The 17,919-nt window shown below is 41.4% G+C and overlaps 1 protein-coding gene across 6 annotated transcripts; it reads right to left on the bottom strand.

Moving 5' to 3' along the window:
- Positions 1 to 1,681: 1,681 nt before the first annotated feature.
- On the bottom strand, positions 1,682 to 17,093 carry LOC310703049 (uncharacterized protein). Of its 6 annotated transcripts, none has more exons than XR_014523922.1 (6): positions 16,580 to 17,093; positions 11,702 to 11,755; positions 10,145 to 10,311; positions 6,959 to 7,000; positions 5,327 to 5,377; positions 1,682 to 3,909 (listed from the first exon to the last, which is right to left on the bottom strand). XR_014523922.1 is itself a non-coding variant. In XM_083495009.1 (5 exons), the coding sequence occupies exons 1-5, from the start codon at positions 14,762 to 14,764 to the stop codon at positions 4,161 to 4,163; spliced, it is 501 nt and encodes a 166-aa protein (XP_083351135.1). In that variant the 5' UTR covers positions 14,765 to 16,523; the 3' UTR covers positions 1,682 to 4,160. The 6 variants fall into 6 exon arrangements, 1 of the variants encoding a protein (XP_083351135.1); XR_014523923.1 differs by lacking the exon at positions 1,682 to 3,909 and adding an exon at positions 4,295 to 4,493 and having other exon boundaries at positions 6,959 to 7,415; XR_014523924.1 differs by lacking the exon at positions 1,682 to 3,909 and adding an exon at positions 4,295 to 4,493.
- Positions 17,094 to 17,919: the final 826 nt, after the last annotated feature.

The raw sequence follows: 17,919 nt of genomic DNA, 5'->3' as shown, positions 1-17,919 counted from the left end.
TGGATAGACCTACTTTTATATTTATACTACCACCGTGGGATTGTACTGTCCATATATTAATGTACCTGCTGCTTCTTTTGCATTGTTGTTGTTGTTGTTGTTGTTGTTATTGCATTGATTTTTTTTTGTAACCAGCCTTGAAATCCTAGATAAATGTTTAAAGAAAACCAGTAAGTATTGGTTTTTGAGCTCCTGTAATATACTTTGGTTATCCTCAATTAAACAATGCAGTACTATGTTGATATTATCAGTCTTAAATGTGACAACTCAGCTCAACTCAACTGGGGAAATGCATTAACACCAAAATATTTAGTTCACATCATGATTCTCTCCTGCTCAGTTATGTCCTTTTTAGCATCTGTGAGCAGTGATGAATTATGAATGCAGTTCATCAGAAACCTGATGAGTTGCATTAGTCTGCAGTTATTATATCCTTCAGAAACATAAGTCAGGCATTGCTCTGGTTTTCATGTGTGCAATGTCAAGGAATCTCAAGTTTCATATCACGGTAGAATTATAACAAACATACAGGGAGCAATGAAACAAGACCAGTGTCATATACAAGTAGGGATGTGGGAGAAATTTGATTCATTTCACATTTAAAGGTGAGCCTAACTAATGTGAAATAATGTGTGAACTGAAACACTGCCATTCTTCAAAATTGGCATTTCTCTGAATTTTGCAATTCGGTTTATCAGATAAGTAATGCGTACAAAAATGCATATACTGTGGTGAAGTGTGCATTAGTGAAAATAGCATACAGAAATACATTATATTAGGGGAAACTGTTCTGCATATTCAGCTTCTGAACTTAATGAATCTGCTGGTGAACTTTTTTGAGAACTTTCTAAAAATAAGTGCAAATCACTGTGATAATGTGGAGAACCTAACCTGGAAAAAAGAGAAACAGAGAGAAACCATAACTGACAGATTCACCCATCCCTACCAGGTTTCCCTCAGTGGAAAAAAATAAAAATAAATTCTGAATTGAGGAGTTCAACAATATTCTGAAATCCAAAAATTGTTGCTTCAAGAATAATTCCTAAAGACCTGTAAACTCTCATTTTAGTTGCAAGGCAATATATGCTCTAACTAAAAGCCCACTATAGCTCCCTTTTCTCCCCTGAACAACCCAATGACAAGGCACAAACCCTGAGGGCATTTCACTGTTTGTGGGTGGAATTCAATAATATGCTGACAAACTCAGTTTACACAATAAACGTTGATTTGGCGCGCTTGTGCAACAAACCCACTTTCCACGAAATCAGACTTTTCGCAATAAAGAAAGGGGAAATGCACTGGAAGTTGTGGAATAACACCTGCTTGTTGCAACATTGTCTAACTTGGATGCAAACAAATCAGAACGAATTCTCAATAAATTGCCATTATCATCTAACTTTCTTGCAAATTTTGTGCAAATAAATCATGATGAATGCTGTGTAAACAGGTTATCTGAAAGTGACCTGAATGTGTAAGGAAAGTAATCCTTTATTAATTAATGTGTTTGTTTGGCTTGGAAATCCTATATTTGACCACATATATACTATGAACATTTCAAAAGCCTGTAGATCATATTTAACAAGAAGACTATGGTGTTTTTTTTTAATAATATGTGTGTTTTATTGAATCAAATATTAGTTATTTTCAAATGCTGTCTTTGTCTTGCCCAGTCTCAGGGTGGGGCATTCTGAAGCCCATAACTGCAACCCAGTGATAGATAAAAACACTTAATAGAACAAAGACACACAAATCTGCTAGAAACAGATTACTGAATCTTTAGCACATTTCATGTGGAAATAAATCCCACTGAGATCAATGTGATTCAGTGCATTTCAGTTTAGGATTGGGCTAGAGTTCACCTTGATTTCAACAGAACTGAAGTGTACTAGACTTTTCCTGGAAAATACACTTTGATCATTTATTATGATTTTTCTTGGTAGAAAGACCCGGATTCCACAAAAGTGTAAATGTGTGGTATAACATTTATGGTAAATGGCTTTCTGTATCCACCAAGAGAGTTTCATTTCCTGCCAATGACCCACCACCTCCCCTCTCATTTTCTATTTCAGGACTGCCACTCTGGAACATAGGAAACTTCCCTTATACTGAGTCAGGCTGCTGGCAAGTTTCCCACAGTGCCCGAGACAGTGACAAGCATTTATTTCATTTGCAGACTGCTTTTCATTCGAAAATCAGAACAGTTTACAAAATTGGATAAACAATAAAATACAACCATCTCAGCACCTCACTAAAATTAGAAAATACTTGTAATCACAATACAAGTAGCAGACACAGGGCAGAGCACCTAGTGTCTGGAGGGTCCTAAAGTCTAGACCAGGCTTCCGCAACCTTGGCCCTCCAGATGTTTTTGGCCTACAACTCCTATGGCCCCTAGCTAGCAGGACCAGTGGTAAGGGATGATGGGAACTGTAGTCTCAAAACATCTGGAGGGCCGAGGTTGAGGAAGCCTGGTCCAGATGAATAGATGCATCCTAAGGTGACAAGAGAGCACTAACGATGTTTACACACCTGCAAAGGCAGGAAGACAAAATGTGACTCTATACAGCTAGATGCATGAATACAGCTTGTTTGTTTTTGCAGGTCAACCTTTATTGTCCTTTTCTCCTCTTCCCCATTTTTGTGAGAGAAGAATCCCAAAGGTTTTGTGTACATGCAAATACCCAAGCTCATAAATTACTTTTTGTATGCGAGTAACTATATCCAGTGCTAGCCAAGCAAAATAATTGTCATGCAAGAACATCCCCTGCTGTCCCCTCCCCACTGCAATCCCTTGTGGCCCCTGCTAAAAGCATCCCATGAGTAAAGCTGCGCTGCACTGGGAGAGGCAGTTTGCAGTAGTGGGAATCTTCCTCCTTAGTGTGACTCTGCTGGATACCCAATGCGAGGCATATACAAGGAGAGGGAAAGTAAGCCTTTGCAGTGCTCCAGTGCATGTTCAAGATTTGCAGCCTACAGCATGTTGGGTATGTTGGTGCATTGACAATCTGTTACAAGAGAATGGGCAGAAATGTTACATCTTGGAAAGTTGCAAGGGCAATTTCTGGAGACGAAAACCATACCATTGGAAGCAAATATGTGCTTAATAAAACATTTGGAGTCTGTTAGTTTTAGTGTGCTTTTTGCTTCTTATGAGTACACGAGGTTCTAACGTTCTCCTAAACCCTTCTTAGCAAAATAAGGGTTATTTTGCTTTCCACTGTGCACTAAGTTCCCACCCTCATCTGAGACATGTGTTGATTGGCAAGGATTCTACCTTAATGTGCTGAGAAAGAAATGATTTCCTGCAGGGCTAGATCTCACCTGCAGGCTGCTCGTCATTTCAGAAAAGAAAGAGGACGCTGGAAAAGCTATGACAGCCTGGATATGCCTTGGGGGCAATTACATTGCCAACCCTGATCTCATGGTTCTAAATACACTTAGGCATAGGTAAAGGTGCCTAGAGGCCTCCCCACTTGTTAACTGAACTGAAATAATGATTATGGTGTTATGTACCCTGAGCTGATGGGATAGATTAGGAGTCTATCAAATAATAAAGACATCACAGAGTTTCTTAGTTCACATTGCCAGTGAAAGTGTTTCATGTCTATGATTGTACACACATAAATTTCAACAAAGAACTGTAGAAATGTGGAATGGGAAGAGCGAGGAGGTATGAGTCTATTACTGATGAAGAACACAAGAGAACTTTCTGAAAGTTTCTCATAAAATGACTGGCTGCCAAAGTACACCCCCCCCCAGTTGCCAGCCCTGCAGCAAAGGGGGGTGTATAGATTGTGGTAACTTGTTGCAAAAGGACTTGTCTGCAGACCACCTTGGTCAACTCCTGCTTTACTGCTGCTTCAAAATGGCTGCTGACCACGGTATGAATATTCGCCTCCTTTTCAGTTTCTGCAGATCATGAAAGTGGGTTAATATCACTTGTGGAATTAAAACAACGAACAATTTGTTTTAAGAAAATAATTCGGGAGCGGTAGCTCAAGCCACTCATTAGGTGATTTGACTGTTGTTAAGCACCGAGGAGGAACGAGAGGAGGGGAAGAACCAAACTTGCTTCAGGGTGACACCAGGTCACAGGAAAACACAGCTGAAGCTCCCCAGCCCTGTTATAATGACACACAAGGGAGCAAACACCAAATTAGCTAGGCAGTGGACCTTGAGATGTAGTTGAGTGGCCAAAGGGATCCTGGGACAGGCTGAGCAGATTCTGTTTGTGTCCAAAGAAAACTGACACAGGCAACACATCTGCTGATCATTAAAGAACTCTCAATGTGGCTGAAAGGCTCAATAATATATTTTAAATTGTACGAACAAATTGTCACTGGCTCTTGCTTTCTCTTCACGACAGTGAGTAACAATAAACTTCCAGCCAAGGTCAGCACAGCCAGTGTTTCATTCAGGAAAGAAGAACGGGCCTTCAACATATTTCCCGTTAACAGACCAATTGTATCGCCCAGTATGAGAATCATTAAAGCCTGGCAGTGGAAAAAAGAAGGGTTGTTGTTGTTGTTATGGCACATTTAACTTCCTGACTTTAAAAACAACTAACTAAATGGAACCTAAAGTTTCTGCTCTAGCTGGCTAGGCATTACATAGTGTTGTATGGAATTGCCATGTGTGTAAGAGAAAGTCATCAATTCAGTAGGATTTTAGTAACTCCACCCTTACCCTTGGAGAATTGCTGAATCCAGAAAACTGAAAGAAACAGCAGGTGTGCCCCAGAGACCAGCAGGGTCTCATAATTGGAAATTGGTTTCGTAAGGTTTGCTCTCTTCTTGTCCAGTAGATGAGAATGGGGAAATCGATCAGTCAGAATTACAGCAAAAGCAATTCTTACACGAAACAGCTGAAAACAGCATTGTATTATAGTTAAGCTGGAAAGGTGACTTCTTCTGGTTTGACTGTTGTCCTGTTTTGTGTGCAGGGAACTCGAGAACTAGATCAGGGACAGTGCTTCCAATTGCGCATACAAAGACATTCATGTGTACAATCACTAAAGGAACACTTGCATAAGGCACAGCCTATCACCTTCTCCCTGAGCCCTGATTCTCGAACTTCATTTTAGAAATCTGACCAGTAAATTCTTTAACGGGCCAACAAATGATTATATACATGGCTTGAATCAGATCAGAGACATCACACACTATATTCTGCTGTACTGTCCTTTATATGATTCACCCAGGGATAGATTATTCTGTTTATTTCAGAAAGTCAGTCAGATGGTTTCAAAATTAGATGGCTGCTGGCCAATGAGACATTTTAAGTTATGAAAATTTGCAGCTCTGAAAATATATATGTTTTGACTTACCTTTGGACTGTCTTGGTTGTTTGGCAGGATTTGTACTGTAATGGCCACTGGCTATAAACAATAATAATAATAATAAAACTTAGGCTGTGTACATGCAACCTATTATTCTAAACTCATTGGAGCCCTGAGTACTTCCACATAGTCCACACAAAATCTAGATCTATTGTATATTCTTTCCCCCTGAAAAGCACTTCCTGAGAAACTATTCCTTTCCAAAAACGCAAGCTCACTGCAGATTGATTCTGCATGACTCCACTGTTTGCCCCTTTGAAAGCAGATGTAACCAATGGGTGTATGCCAAGATGGCAATTACCACTTCCTTCCTCATTGACAGAGAACACATGTAGGGAGGAAAAGGTGCGGATCTATCCGCTTGTCCCATGCCTAGAAAGCATGGGGCCATACAATTCCCCCCCCCTTTCCATTGCTTTCTAGGCATGGGTCTGAGAGGTTTTGCCTTTGGCCTGCCACTTTCATCCAGAAAACCTGCTCTTTAGTGGAACAAACTGCAATATGCAGAACAAACTGCAATATGCGGAAAAGTGGAACAAACTGCAATATGTGGAAAACCCAATTGCCATTCTGTTCTGATTTAATCTAGAAAAATGCAACCTGTGCTGCTGATAGAAGTGGTGTGACTCATGCAACACGCTGGCGATTAATATACACAGAATAATAAATTATACATTCTTTATCAAGCTTCTGAGAAAAATACAAAACATTAAACAAAGCCACAGAGACCTGCAAACTACCCAACCTTGCAGGTAGCACATGCCCAAGGTAGTTTTCTGGGCTTCTTCAGTGGTCTAATCTCAAAGTCTTGATACATATATTGATATTCAGTCTTATAGAGAATACTCTTTCTTGGCTTAAGCTTAAGAGACTACCTGCAAGCCCAAGTAAAAGGGCCCCATCGGGGCGAACAGCAGCCTCTTGATTACTTGGACTGCCAGGGCAAAACAGGTGCAAAACGCCGGCACCCTGTCGTCTACAACTTCATTAACATCTATCTACAACTCCACTAGCATCTCTGGGTATTGTGAATAACACCAAACTTACCTTTTGTTGGTATCTTCATGAACTTATCTAAAAGACTGAGTTAAGCATTTGAAAAATCTATTGAAACTAGACATTATAAGTTCATCTTAGGTTGGGTAGTTCGCAAGTCTCTGTGGCTTTGTTTAATGTTTTGCATTTTTCTCAGAAGGTTGATAAAGAATGTATAATTTATTATTCTGTGTATATTAATCACCATTCTGTTCTGATTTAGCACTAAAAATGGCTTTCCCCAGGGGGGAAAGTGGCAGGAAAAATGGAAGTATGGATAAACCCATGTGTCATGAAGCTATACCCAGCCTTGTAGACAGCAGGCTCTAGAATAATTCTAGATTGAAAGCAGCATGTTGAGGATGAGCACCAATGATTCTAGATGGAGGAAAACCACATTTTTGTCCTGTAAACAGGTTAGTGTGTATGCAGCCTAAAAATAATGTAGGATCTCTACAACAGAAGATTGGAGAGGAGGTACCTGTGAATGCATAGGTATATGATTATTGCACTAGAAACTCAATGCACATAGTATCAAGAAAATATATTTTTGAAATTGAGAGTGCAAGATAGCAGAGTGCCTACCAATAACCAGCTGTCTCTTCCACTTCCATCATTTATGGGAATCTGATTCAACGAAAAGAAAAGAAAAAACGGGGCAGTAGACATATAGTATTCAATATACACAGTATATTGAAAGGGAGCTAAATAAAGTGTCATTTATAAAAAGGAAAGGAAATACAGGATTATGGACAAAAGGCACTGAACTGGGCTTGCAGTATATCCAGATTTATCTAAAGAGCAGCCTTTGTCTTTATTTCTGAGAAATAAAGACAAGCAGCACTAAAAAAAGAAAATGTCACAGATTCTTCAGATGCAGCTCTAAAGTTTTGCCCAACCCAGCTTTGAAAATATAGCTAATAAAACTGCACGTGCTTAAGGTCTCATATGGGATTTCCATAAAGTAAAATCCTTCCCGAAAGGTGTTTCATATTCTCTGAAAGCCAAAAGGATGCAAGATGAAACCTTAAGAATGAAGCACCTGAAAACAATGACAAATGTTATTTCCATTGCGTCAGAGCATTGCGGTATCTAGTGGAGTATTGTCTACATGGAAGGGCAGCAGATCTCCAGGGTTCCTGGTGGTGGTCTCCCCTGCCCTACCTGGAGATGAGCTAGGGGTTTCTGAATGCAAGGCAGATGCTTTGCCCTTCCTCAAGCTGTGTTCAATGAAAAAGCCATCCCCTTTCCCATCACACTCCCCTTCCCCCTTTTGATTATGGGCCTGTGGGCAATGCCTTTCCTCTCTGTTGATCTATGTGTATCTCTTTTCTTTTTAAAACATATAAATAATAAATATTATTAACAGCACTACTAGTTTTGGCATTATCATCTCATTTTCCTTGACAAGTGATATGAAACAGAAACATGCAATCTGAAGAGGTTTTGTTTGGGGTTTTTTCTGTTCTATCTGGCTAGCATTAGATAGTGGTGGTGGGGGAGAGTGTGCACTTTTATTTAAAGACAGCTTGCAATGTAAGAGACTGTGAGAAGTGAAGAAATTGTTTTTAACACACAACCTTAGTGATTGTCTTCCTCTTTCTCCTAATTTGTTCTCTGGAGCCTAATACATTTCTTCTCTGGAGCCTAAACAGTGCTTAAGGCTCCTGTTATTTGTCAAATGCCTGTCGATTGGCCAATGTGAACTCACTCAGGTCACCAGTCATTATCTCTCCTACTCCAGGGAAGGGCTGGCTGGGACCTGTTGAATGGGAATGGCTCTATTTTGAGCAGTAGGCTTGAGGCCTCCCTAGCTGTGGCTCTGCTCAGGAGTAAACACTCAGACTTGCTGAAAAATAGATGTGCTTAAAAGCACCCCCCAAATATTGGCAGGCATAAACTTCCCAGCAGCAGGAAGATCCACTGGGAGAAGTGATCAGCAGGACGTTTAGCTTGTTCCTTTTCCTGGGGGACAGAATTGATTGGTGTGAACATGTCTCAAAAATATGAGTCCATTTGGGGGAGGATTCTATAGATAACAGCAGCAGAGAAGTATTAATCACATCAGGCTGTGCCAGCTTGCCCTGTGTTTCTGCTACACCTTTTCAGAGATGTGTGTGAAAATACCCCGAGTTTGCCTTAAGGAAGGTTTATAGAGAGAGTTTGCTCTCATTCACTCATCACCACATACTTTGGTATCCATAACAAGGGTGTGGAAACAGATATTGCTATCCAATATCATGACCCCAGGACAAGAAGATCAGTGGCTGATGAACCAATCTGTCAACAAGTTTTAGAGCAGAGGAGCCCTATGAAAATAACCAGCTCCCAATTTCGTTTCTTATATATTCTATTTGAAATAATGGTATATCATAACCAGCACCCATATAAACACTGTTCCATTTGACCACCACCTCCAAAAATGGAGAAGGAAAGCTTGAGATGGAATGAGGCAATTGGGTCCTGGGACAGTCGAATAGTCAGTTTTTTTGTATGTACAAAAATTATCAGATAAAATGAAACAGAGTGAATAGGGGTGTGGATGGCATGTTGCAAATGTGTAGATAAAAATAAGGGCTCTGGTAATACAAGATGCTGCAATGACCCTGAAGAGGTACAGAAGGAAACACCTGTCCACACCAATCATGAAAAATGTTGTACCACTAAAGAAGCACAAATTTTTGCATGAAAAAAATCCAGGAAGTGCAATGGTGTGACAGTTCATGGGCAGTGATGGTGTGAGCTGCTCATGATATTTGTTTGTTTGTTTGTTTGTTTGTTTGTGTCCAGTTGCTTACTGGTCAATAGCATTTGAGCGGTAGTTTCCAAAAAACACCATGAGTTAGATCAGGTGTTGAGAACCTGTGTTTATCTTACTGAACTATCAGCCCCAGCAAGCAAGGCCAGGGAAGATGGGAGCTGCAGTCCAAGTCCATGGACAAAGTCATGGTGTATACTACTGAAGGGAGAATGCCATTTAACAGATCTGCCTGTGTCTTCATTTTATAGCTTTAAAAAACAACAACAATTCCTGCTATGTGGCTCATTCTGCATTCCATCACACCCCAGAAGGAGCAAACACAATAATAGCTAACCATGTTCCTCAAGCATTTCATCTTGACATGTTCTGACTTGTATATTGAGAAATCAGTTATGATGTGATGTTTCAGTATGGCCTCTGTGATTGGGACATATCTCATTTTGAAATGATTTGCAGTCTGTACTTTCTGGAGATTTTCCTTCCTCATTTCCCCACTTATAAGTAGACAAAACCAGTTTGCTCTAAATACACTAAATGTCTCATAATGCCAGATGCTCCCTGTTAACAAGGCTGTATCTAGATCAGGGACTGGAGAATCTATGGCACTCCAGGTGATGTTGGACCCCAACTTCCTCAGCCCCAGACAGCATGGCCAATGGTCAGAGATGGACACTGTAGTCTGACAGGGTACCTAGTTCCTGATCTCTGATCTTGATGGTGAGACCAAACATTCACTTTGTATTGTACCTAACACCAGCAGTATATTCCCTTGTTTTTATTTAGGCATTTGTCTTTTTTGAGCCTTTGCATCTAGGGTTTTAAAAAATGCGGCTTTGATGTAAATTGCATCAGCTGATAGTCAGGGTTACAGCAGACTTCAGGAGCACCGACATGTTACATTCAATGAGTGTACAACCTGTGCACCTGTATATACAAATAGTTGATCTGTACAAATCAACAAGCGTATGCTCTTTCACACAACCGTGTACATGTATAGAGATAGCTTGCACCTGTGTTCAGTGTAACTTGCACTAGGGAGAGATTTGAATCTTTTCCTCCTGCAGAAAATCATACTTTGCTTGGGGTGGTGTTGGTCAAATCCACCACTGGCGTAAATGCAAAAATATGCTTAATGGAATGTCTACTTTGGCCCTTGATTATAAATGAGAAGAGAAAGCTGGAACAAAAAAGAGAGACAAAAAACAGCATTTCTGAGACTTCCTTTCAGCCACTAGGACTACCACCTTTTTTTGACAGCAGCTTTGAACTTTTAGAAGCTGCCTGAGTAGCAAAAAGTTCAGCAGCTTCTGCTTTCCAACACCTCAAGACAGGAGAAAGCTGTAGTTCTTTCTGCTTGTGCCTTTGCTAAAGTTGCAGTAAGACTACCACGGGTGGGGGAAATGATCACCCTGTAAGCCATGCAAGCGTGGGTGGGCCTCCAGATGTTGTTGGGCTACATCCCAAGATGACGCAGCCAATAGCCAAGGATGATGTGAGCTGTGATTCAGTAACAACAGGAGTGCCACCCAAGGATACTTATGACAAACTGTGGTGACAACATTGTGTAAAATGAGCACTCCCTGCCCCCCATACAGATAATATCTGAAGTGCTCTAGCTGGTCAACCAAATCAATGCTTGTTCCAGATTTGGGGGTCTTTGGGCGAGATTCTCTCAGTGGACCCACCTCACTAAGTACCCGCCTCTTCTGTCTACAGTTGTTACTGCCCATTCACTGGTTTCTTCCTTTGGGCCTAGTTGTAAAGTAAAGGTAAAGTGACCCCTGACCATTAGGTCCAGTCATGACCATTAGGTCCAGTCTGGGGTTGCAGCGCTCATCTCGCTTTATTGGCCGAGGGAGCCGGCTTATGGCTTCTGGGTCATGTGGCCAGAATGACTAAGCTGCTTCTGGCGAACCAGAGCAGCGCACGGAAACACCGTTTACCTTCCCGCAGGAGCGGTACCTATTTATCTACTTGCACTTTGATGTGCTTTCGAACTGCTAGGTTGGCAGGAGCAGGGACCGAGCAACGGGAGCTCACCCCATCACGGGGATTCGAACTGCCGACCTTCTGATTGGCAAGTCCTAGGCTCTGTGGTTTAACCCGTACCATCTCCTAATGAAGGTGTGTTTGCAAGATGTGCTGTGGTTACTGCTCCTTGTTTTGTTCCTCCCAATGCTCATTCACTTGGTGAGGGCAGGTGAACAGGCGGTGGCAGCAGCAAAGAGAAGGAGGAGGCCAGGAGGCTCTAGGGATTGGTTGTGCCCCCCCCAATTGGGGCATGGGCCTAGGAAGGTGCCTGACTATGTCAGCCTCTGGTGCTGGTCCTTAACCAAATCCATGATGACCAGTTAAGAGGATCTGTTGGATGCTTTCACCATTTGTCAGTACAGGGAAATATTAGAGAACCTATCAAAAAAAGTGGGGCAGATAAATGCACCTTTAAATAACCACCTGCTGAATCCCCAATACTATTATGGGAGATTGCACAGAGCAGCTTTCCTAGGTCCCATGACCAGTTGATCACAATAATCTCTCTCTTCTGGTATTATCTTGTACAGTCATACCTCAGGTTGAAGTTTCTTCAGGTTGAGTGCTTTCGGGTTGCGCTCCGCAGTGACCTGGAAGTAACGGAACGCATTACTTCCAGGTTTCGCCGCTCGTACATGTGCAGACAGTCAAAATGACGTCATGTGCTTGCGTGGAAGCAGCGAATCGTGACCCACGCACACACAGACGTGAGTTGCATTCGCTTCTGGATGTGAACAGGGCTCCGGAACGGATCCTGTTCATATCCAGAGGTACCACTGTATGTGGTGATGTTTTAATAGACTTTGATTTTAGGTGGCTTTAAAATAATAGGGGAAAAAATGTGCCTTAAAATCACCTGGACTGCAATCCAGCACACACAAGCCGTTTAAATTCTATCACAAATCAATTGGATTTTAGAGGCCTAATTGTGTGCAGGATGGCAGCCAAACCATTTAAAAAACAGATCCGTCAGAGCTGAGCAACTGCAGAGATTTGTGTCTCTTGAAAAACAGTTAATCCCCCCGCAGTGTGTGTTTCTAGTAAAAGTTTAATAATTCAACTTATTTAGGAAGATAACTCATCTGGAATGCCAACGATGATCTGAAACACTGTTTAAGAAATGTTTAAACTATGTGTGCAAAACCTACAGGAATATGTCTTTAATAATCGTCTGGGATTTTTTTTCTTTTTTAAAATGCAGTTAGAATCTCATTAAATCTAAATAGAAAGCTTACTCGGGAAACAATTTAAAAATAGATATTGAAACCCAAGAATTCACACTCTTCTGTATTTGTTCTCATTACAATGCACACCTAAGAATTTGGTAATTTTTTCCAGGTGCTTGAAAATAAAAACTGGTTTGCATTTGTAGTTAGTTTCAGATTTTAAAGTAAACAGGGTACTTGAACTGAAGGACATGGTTTGTCCATAATATACATCCCATCTGGGAATGTTTAATTTTAAACACATCATTAAAAAGCAGCCAGTTTAATGTTTTTAAAGAAATTCCCTACCATGGTAAAACATTTGGAGGAAATTTCCTTTTAGTTAGGAACACTAAGAATTTTTTCTTTCTTTTTAGAGCTCTAGTTCAGACAGGCACAATGGGGTGAAAACACAGATGTAGTAAGTGGGAATTACTTTTCACAAGGAGGAGGGGAGGGAAAGAAATGAAGGTGAAAGGCCCAAAAACCTGAGGAGGAAAATGCATGTTTGGGTATGCTGAGGAAAAGTTAATGCAATGTGATGCTTGAACTCACTGTAGGAGAAACACCCTTCACCTGTGAGGATTTTCCTATCCAGATATCACAGCACTGTTGTACTGTGGCTTAGTCTGCAAACACTTGCAAGTGATCATGTTTATCTCACTGCTGTAAAAAATCAGGGCTAGCCAAAAGTAGTCTCCATTTTGCTGGGTGTAAAATCAGCACCATTTGGGTCAGTTTGGGGGTGTGGAGTGAAATTTGGAGGTGGAGAAATCACCTATCTTTAGGGCTGTTTCCCCCCATCTTTTTCACTGCCCCCGGAAATTTAAACCAAAGCCTATCATATGAGAACTCTCAGCTCAGCATTAGTACAAAGCTTTGGCACATAGGTGCGGAGAGAGAAAAGGAACATTTTTTTTTTTTTTGCACTGATATTTCTGCAACCTGGGTTTGTAGGTTACACAAGCACACCAGGGTGAAATGGCAAAGCTGCCACTGAGTTGCCATTTTGGTGTGCAGATGTGTGTTGACAGATGCTGTGAAGGCTTTAATCTGTCAAGGTCTTAGTACAATATTTTCTGTTTGGCGTATTTCAGACTGGTCACCAGTGAAGCAGCAATCTTGATATATGGTGGAGCATTCACAAGGTCAATTGTCAGGCAAAATTGGCAATGCACTGCAACCTCCCCTCACTGTTGTCCTATAAATATAAGCATGTGAGTGTGCTTTGAGTGGGCTTGGATCAAATGATTTTTAACTGAGTTTCAGGCATTTAGATCTTGGCTCTAGCCAAGCCCCTCCCCAAGCCTATTGACTAGCTTATAGTGCAAAGTGTAGTGCAAAGTGGTAGGCATCTTAGCTATATGACAGGGGTGGGAATCATAAGAATGAATTTATAAAACTGTACTGATTGTAGGAACTAGGAAGCTCTAGGGTACAGAAATAGTACCCAGAGGCGTACAGAGGGGTTTGTGAAACTGTCCCTGCTGAGTATATAGGCCAGGCACACCACCCTCTGCAAAAATAACCTACCAAACTATGGGGTGTATGACAAATATGTTGGTGATGTGCCACCGTTGTCAAACACAGGGGAAGCCTCCCATCCTTCTCACACCACGGCACAAAGGTGTGTGATCTTTTTCGCCCTTCCTCCTCACCTCGCCCTCACTCTGGACACTTCGAGTACTTAGGTTGCATAAAATGTAGCATTTTATAATGTGGCTATTGTGGTAAAATAGCAGGTACGCCTCTGGTAGTACCATGGGGGAGGTAGTTTAGAGAGGAGTAAAAAATCCACTTTGATGTCTAAGTTGATTAGCTTGGAAAATGATAAAAGTAGGGACTTGTGTTTGATTTTGTACCTATTCTGTAAGAAATGAAGACTGACAGTCAGGCACCTGTAAGCCATATGCTTTAAATAAATCTTGTAGCTAGTCTTAGAGCTACTTTTCCTCATATTTCTCTCAGGAAAAAGAAATCACACAAGATCTAGAGTTGGATTCTACAGATGCAGCAGAAATTAACAAAGGCCTAAGGGTGCAATCCTAAGCATATGTACTAGGGGTGTTTACCAACCACAGTATTTGACTTGCATCTGTAGCTTTAGGAAACCGTCTGATCTATCATAAAATAAAATACACCCCCCCCTGCTACTTCAACATCCCCTCCTTTCTTGAGCTTTGAGCATTTCCCTCAGGAAATTTGGCTTCATTTCTTGGGATGGGGGTAAGGGGTGGCTGTGGCAATTTTTTTTGGAATGGCCGTTCCCACAGAGCCACCCAGAAGCTGAAGGAGTCTTCGAGCCCCCTTGAGACACTTTGTTAGTGGTGCAACCTGGCTTGGAAATTTGATCACATGACAGTGGACACACACCATTTGAATGGCATTGCCCATCAACTGGGGGGAGCCCCCCTCAAATATATTTTTTTGGGGGGGGGCAAAGACCCCTTAGCCCCTAGGAGTTGGCTCCTATGCGCCTGAGGCAGTTATGGCAGTTGGTACAGTTATGACAGTTATGAACAGTCTTAACTGTTAGAGCAGCAGGTATGCTCTGTTGTGCTGCTGTCTGCCTCAGAGTTAGTCAGTCTGTAACACTCTGCAACCGTATTTATCTTTGATACAAAACTATGTAATATGTATTAGTAACATAAGTAACACCCAGCTGCGTTGTATATTTAATCTGCAAGTGCAAGTACACAAAGTAAAAGTTATTTGTTATTTAAACTTTAAAAGAGAGTGTCTTGAATAGTTTTTATCGGACGGAAAAGGGGACCAATTATAAGGCCTGTCTTCTGCATAACTCTGTAACGGGGAGCTAATTCCCATAAAAAGGTAGCTCCACTGAGACAAATGAATACCATTTCTTAGCTAAACATTTATAGAGCTGGGCTACTGATTGATTGTGGAAATCATCGATCTAGCTGAGTGCTTAGTCACCCTGTCACTTTAAAGTGTCTATCTGAGTGAAAAGCAATGCCCATCAATGTTAGAGAACCTATTGCATATAAACTGAATTTTCATGGCCCTTGTATTACCCATGGCTCACCAATATTAAGGCAAAATTGGGTTCTGTTGCTCACTGGGTACGTCTCCTGTGGAAACAGCAGTATGGCCGCTTGTAACTTTTATTGGTTTTAAAAGTTTTTATACATGAGGCAAATAGCACCACATTTTCTAGAGGCTGGCATCCTGGAAAGGCTTAGGAGTTTTCCACCTGCATGACTGGAAAGCAGATGATTAAGTTTAAGTGCAATGTAGCCCTCGCTGTCACCTTTCTGAACCTTTGACCCAATACAGTTAACAGAGCATTAAAAATGTAACAGCGTTCATCTTGTGGCCTCCCACAGAGATCTCGTCTGAGGGAACATTTCTGCTCCAAGCTGGTATGTGTCCTAGCTTGAGCGGAGAATGTGTCCGGAAGGGCAGGAATTCTACTGGCTATTTCTGATCCATCTTCTTCTCTGTTTCTCCTAACTACTCTTACCCCTCCCTAGACCACAGTTCCCAACCCCCACACCACACATCACCATTTCTCCTGTTCACCCAATACCTGTCCATTCACCCGCTTTCACCCATCGCTCTCCTTTGTATCCATGACTATCCCCTTTTGTCTCTCATCTCTTAACCTAAACAATGGTCTCACTCCTGCAAATCACAAAGCTCTGCAGGAAAGGCCCTCCTGTATACCATCTTCTCAAGAGGCCCATTCTGTGCAGTGTAAGAACTGGGTCTTCAGCATGGTGGAACCTACCCTTTGGAACTTATTCCCTCAGACCAGAACCATTTCTACTGTCATTCTGGCACCTATTGAACGCCTTCCTTTTCCAACAACTGAAAATCTTGATCCCAGTCCTGGTCTCTGTTGGATTTGTAACTGTTCTTACATATGAGTGTCCATAATTGTTTTTAAACTGTTTTCATTTATGTAAATATATGAAATTGTAATTTCTTTTATTACTGATGTTTTCATTGTGCAATCACTTTTAGATATTTTCTGGGAAGCAATGAATAAATGGCAGTTCATGGGAAGCAATTAATAAATGGCAATAAATAAAGAACAGCTCCTCTGTGCCATTCCTCTTCTGTCCTTCCTTTCTACCATCTAGGGGTTGCCAGGTCTCTAGGTTTGATTTAAAGTTTCAGGGTTTTAGATTTCAGGCTATACAAGGGAAGGGCTATTATCTGTGGGCCAGAATCACACAGGCTTACCATTTCCTGTAAGGTTTTGCAGTTTGCTTCTCCCACAATCCATCAGGCTTCAACCTGAAGCACCAGGCACAGCCCAACCTTCCACCTTACCACCAGGAGCAATCCTATGCCCACAACAGAAACAAGGCTCAATTCCTATCCCACCAGGCACCAAGCTAGTTTTGGCAGGCACTTGCCCTCCTAGGTGACATCATGCTGGGTCATAAGGAAAGGGTTAAATGAGTGTGAAGTGATTGGCCAGTGGGAACCCAAGGGGAGGAGTTAGAGTTAGCGTTAGTTAGCGTTAGTGTTGTTAAGGAGTCAGTCGGGTGTTAGAGAAGAGAGAGGGAGGATAAGTCTGTGGGTTGGGATAGTTTGATGTGAGAGAGTGAGAGAATCTGTTAAGAGGAGTCAGAGAGACAGTTGGGATAATCAGTTAGAAGTTATTAGGAAGGTATAGGCCGGTAAAGAAACTAAGATTAAGAAACTGACAAGAAAAATTATCCGAAACCATAAACTTGTTAATGCTTATACAATAAACTTGTTTATTTGGTTTAATGTTAACAACTGTCTAGACTCTGTGTGTACCCAAGAGAAACAGGTTGGTGGCAGCGGGGAAGCAATCACAGTGGTGCCACAGGGACCAATAGACCGTCAAACATCCGGGGACCCTGTGGGCACCGTTCCTTAGCTACCAAGCCCATCTTCTGCATACCTAGCCTTAAGAGATTTTGCAACCCTACTCTCCCTTTCCCTTCTCCCTCATCTTCTTTGATTCATTTTAGAATTTCAATGTGCTTCAGTTTAAAACAAAAACAAAAACACCCTTCAATTATATATATATATATATATATATATATATATATATATATATATACAGAAATTCACAGAGTCACTACCAAAGAATTCATCCTTTGATTTCTATCAGCCATAGATTTTCAGCAGATTGCGTGTAAGAAGTGAACGAATGGGAAGTGGCTTCTCTCACTGGTGAATATGAGCAGCCGTCTTCTTTTTCATTGGCTTCTGATTTGGAGAGCGTATTCATAAGCCGTAATGCGAGAGTCTTCGGGGGATGGTTCATTCATTTCAATCTCTCTTCACCATTTTACACGAGGTGGATGTCGCTGCACTGAAAAAGCTATCTAGTGTCAGAACGCCTTCTCAATTATTCAGAGGCTATTTAGAGGCTAAACAAAATTTCCCTGCCTGCTAAATTATTAACTGTACTGTATTTTTATGGCTAAAAGAACAGTGTGGTTAGGGATGCATTATAAAAAGCAATGGATAGTCCTGAGTAACTGTCTTCTATTTAAATCTATCTGTCTTAGGCATCCCTTAATCAGGATGGATGAATTGGT

The sequence above is a fragment of the Podarcis liolepis genome, assembly GCF_965112155.1.
Source record: "Podarcis liolepis genome assembly, chromosome: 3".
NCBI lineage: Eukaryota > Metazoa > Chordata > Lepidosauria > Squamata > Lacertidae > Podarcis > Podarcis liolepis.
The sequence above is the reverse complement of the archived record's forward strand: the minus strand, read 5'-3'. Positions and strand labels throughout refer to the sequence as shown.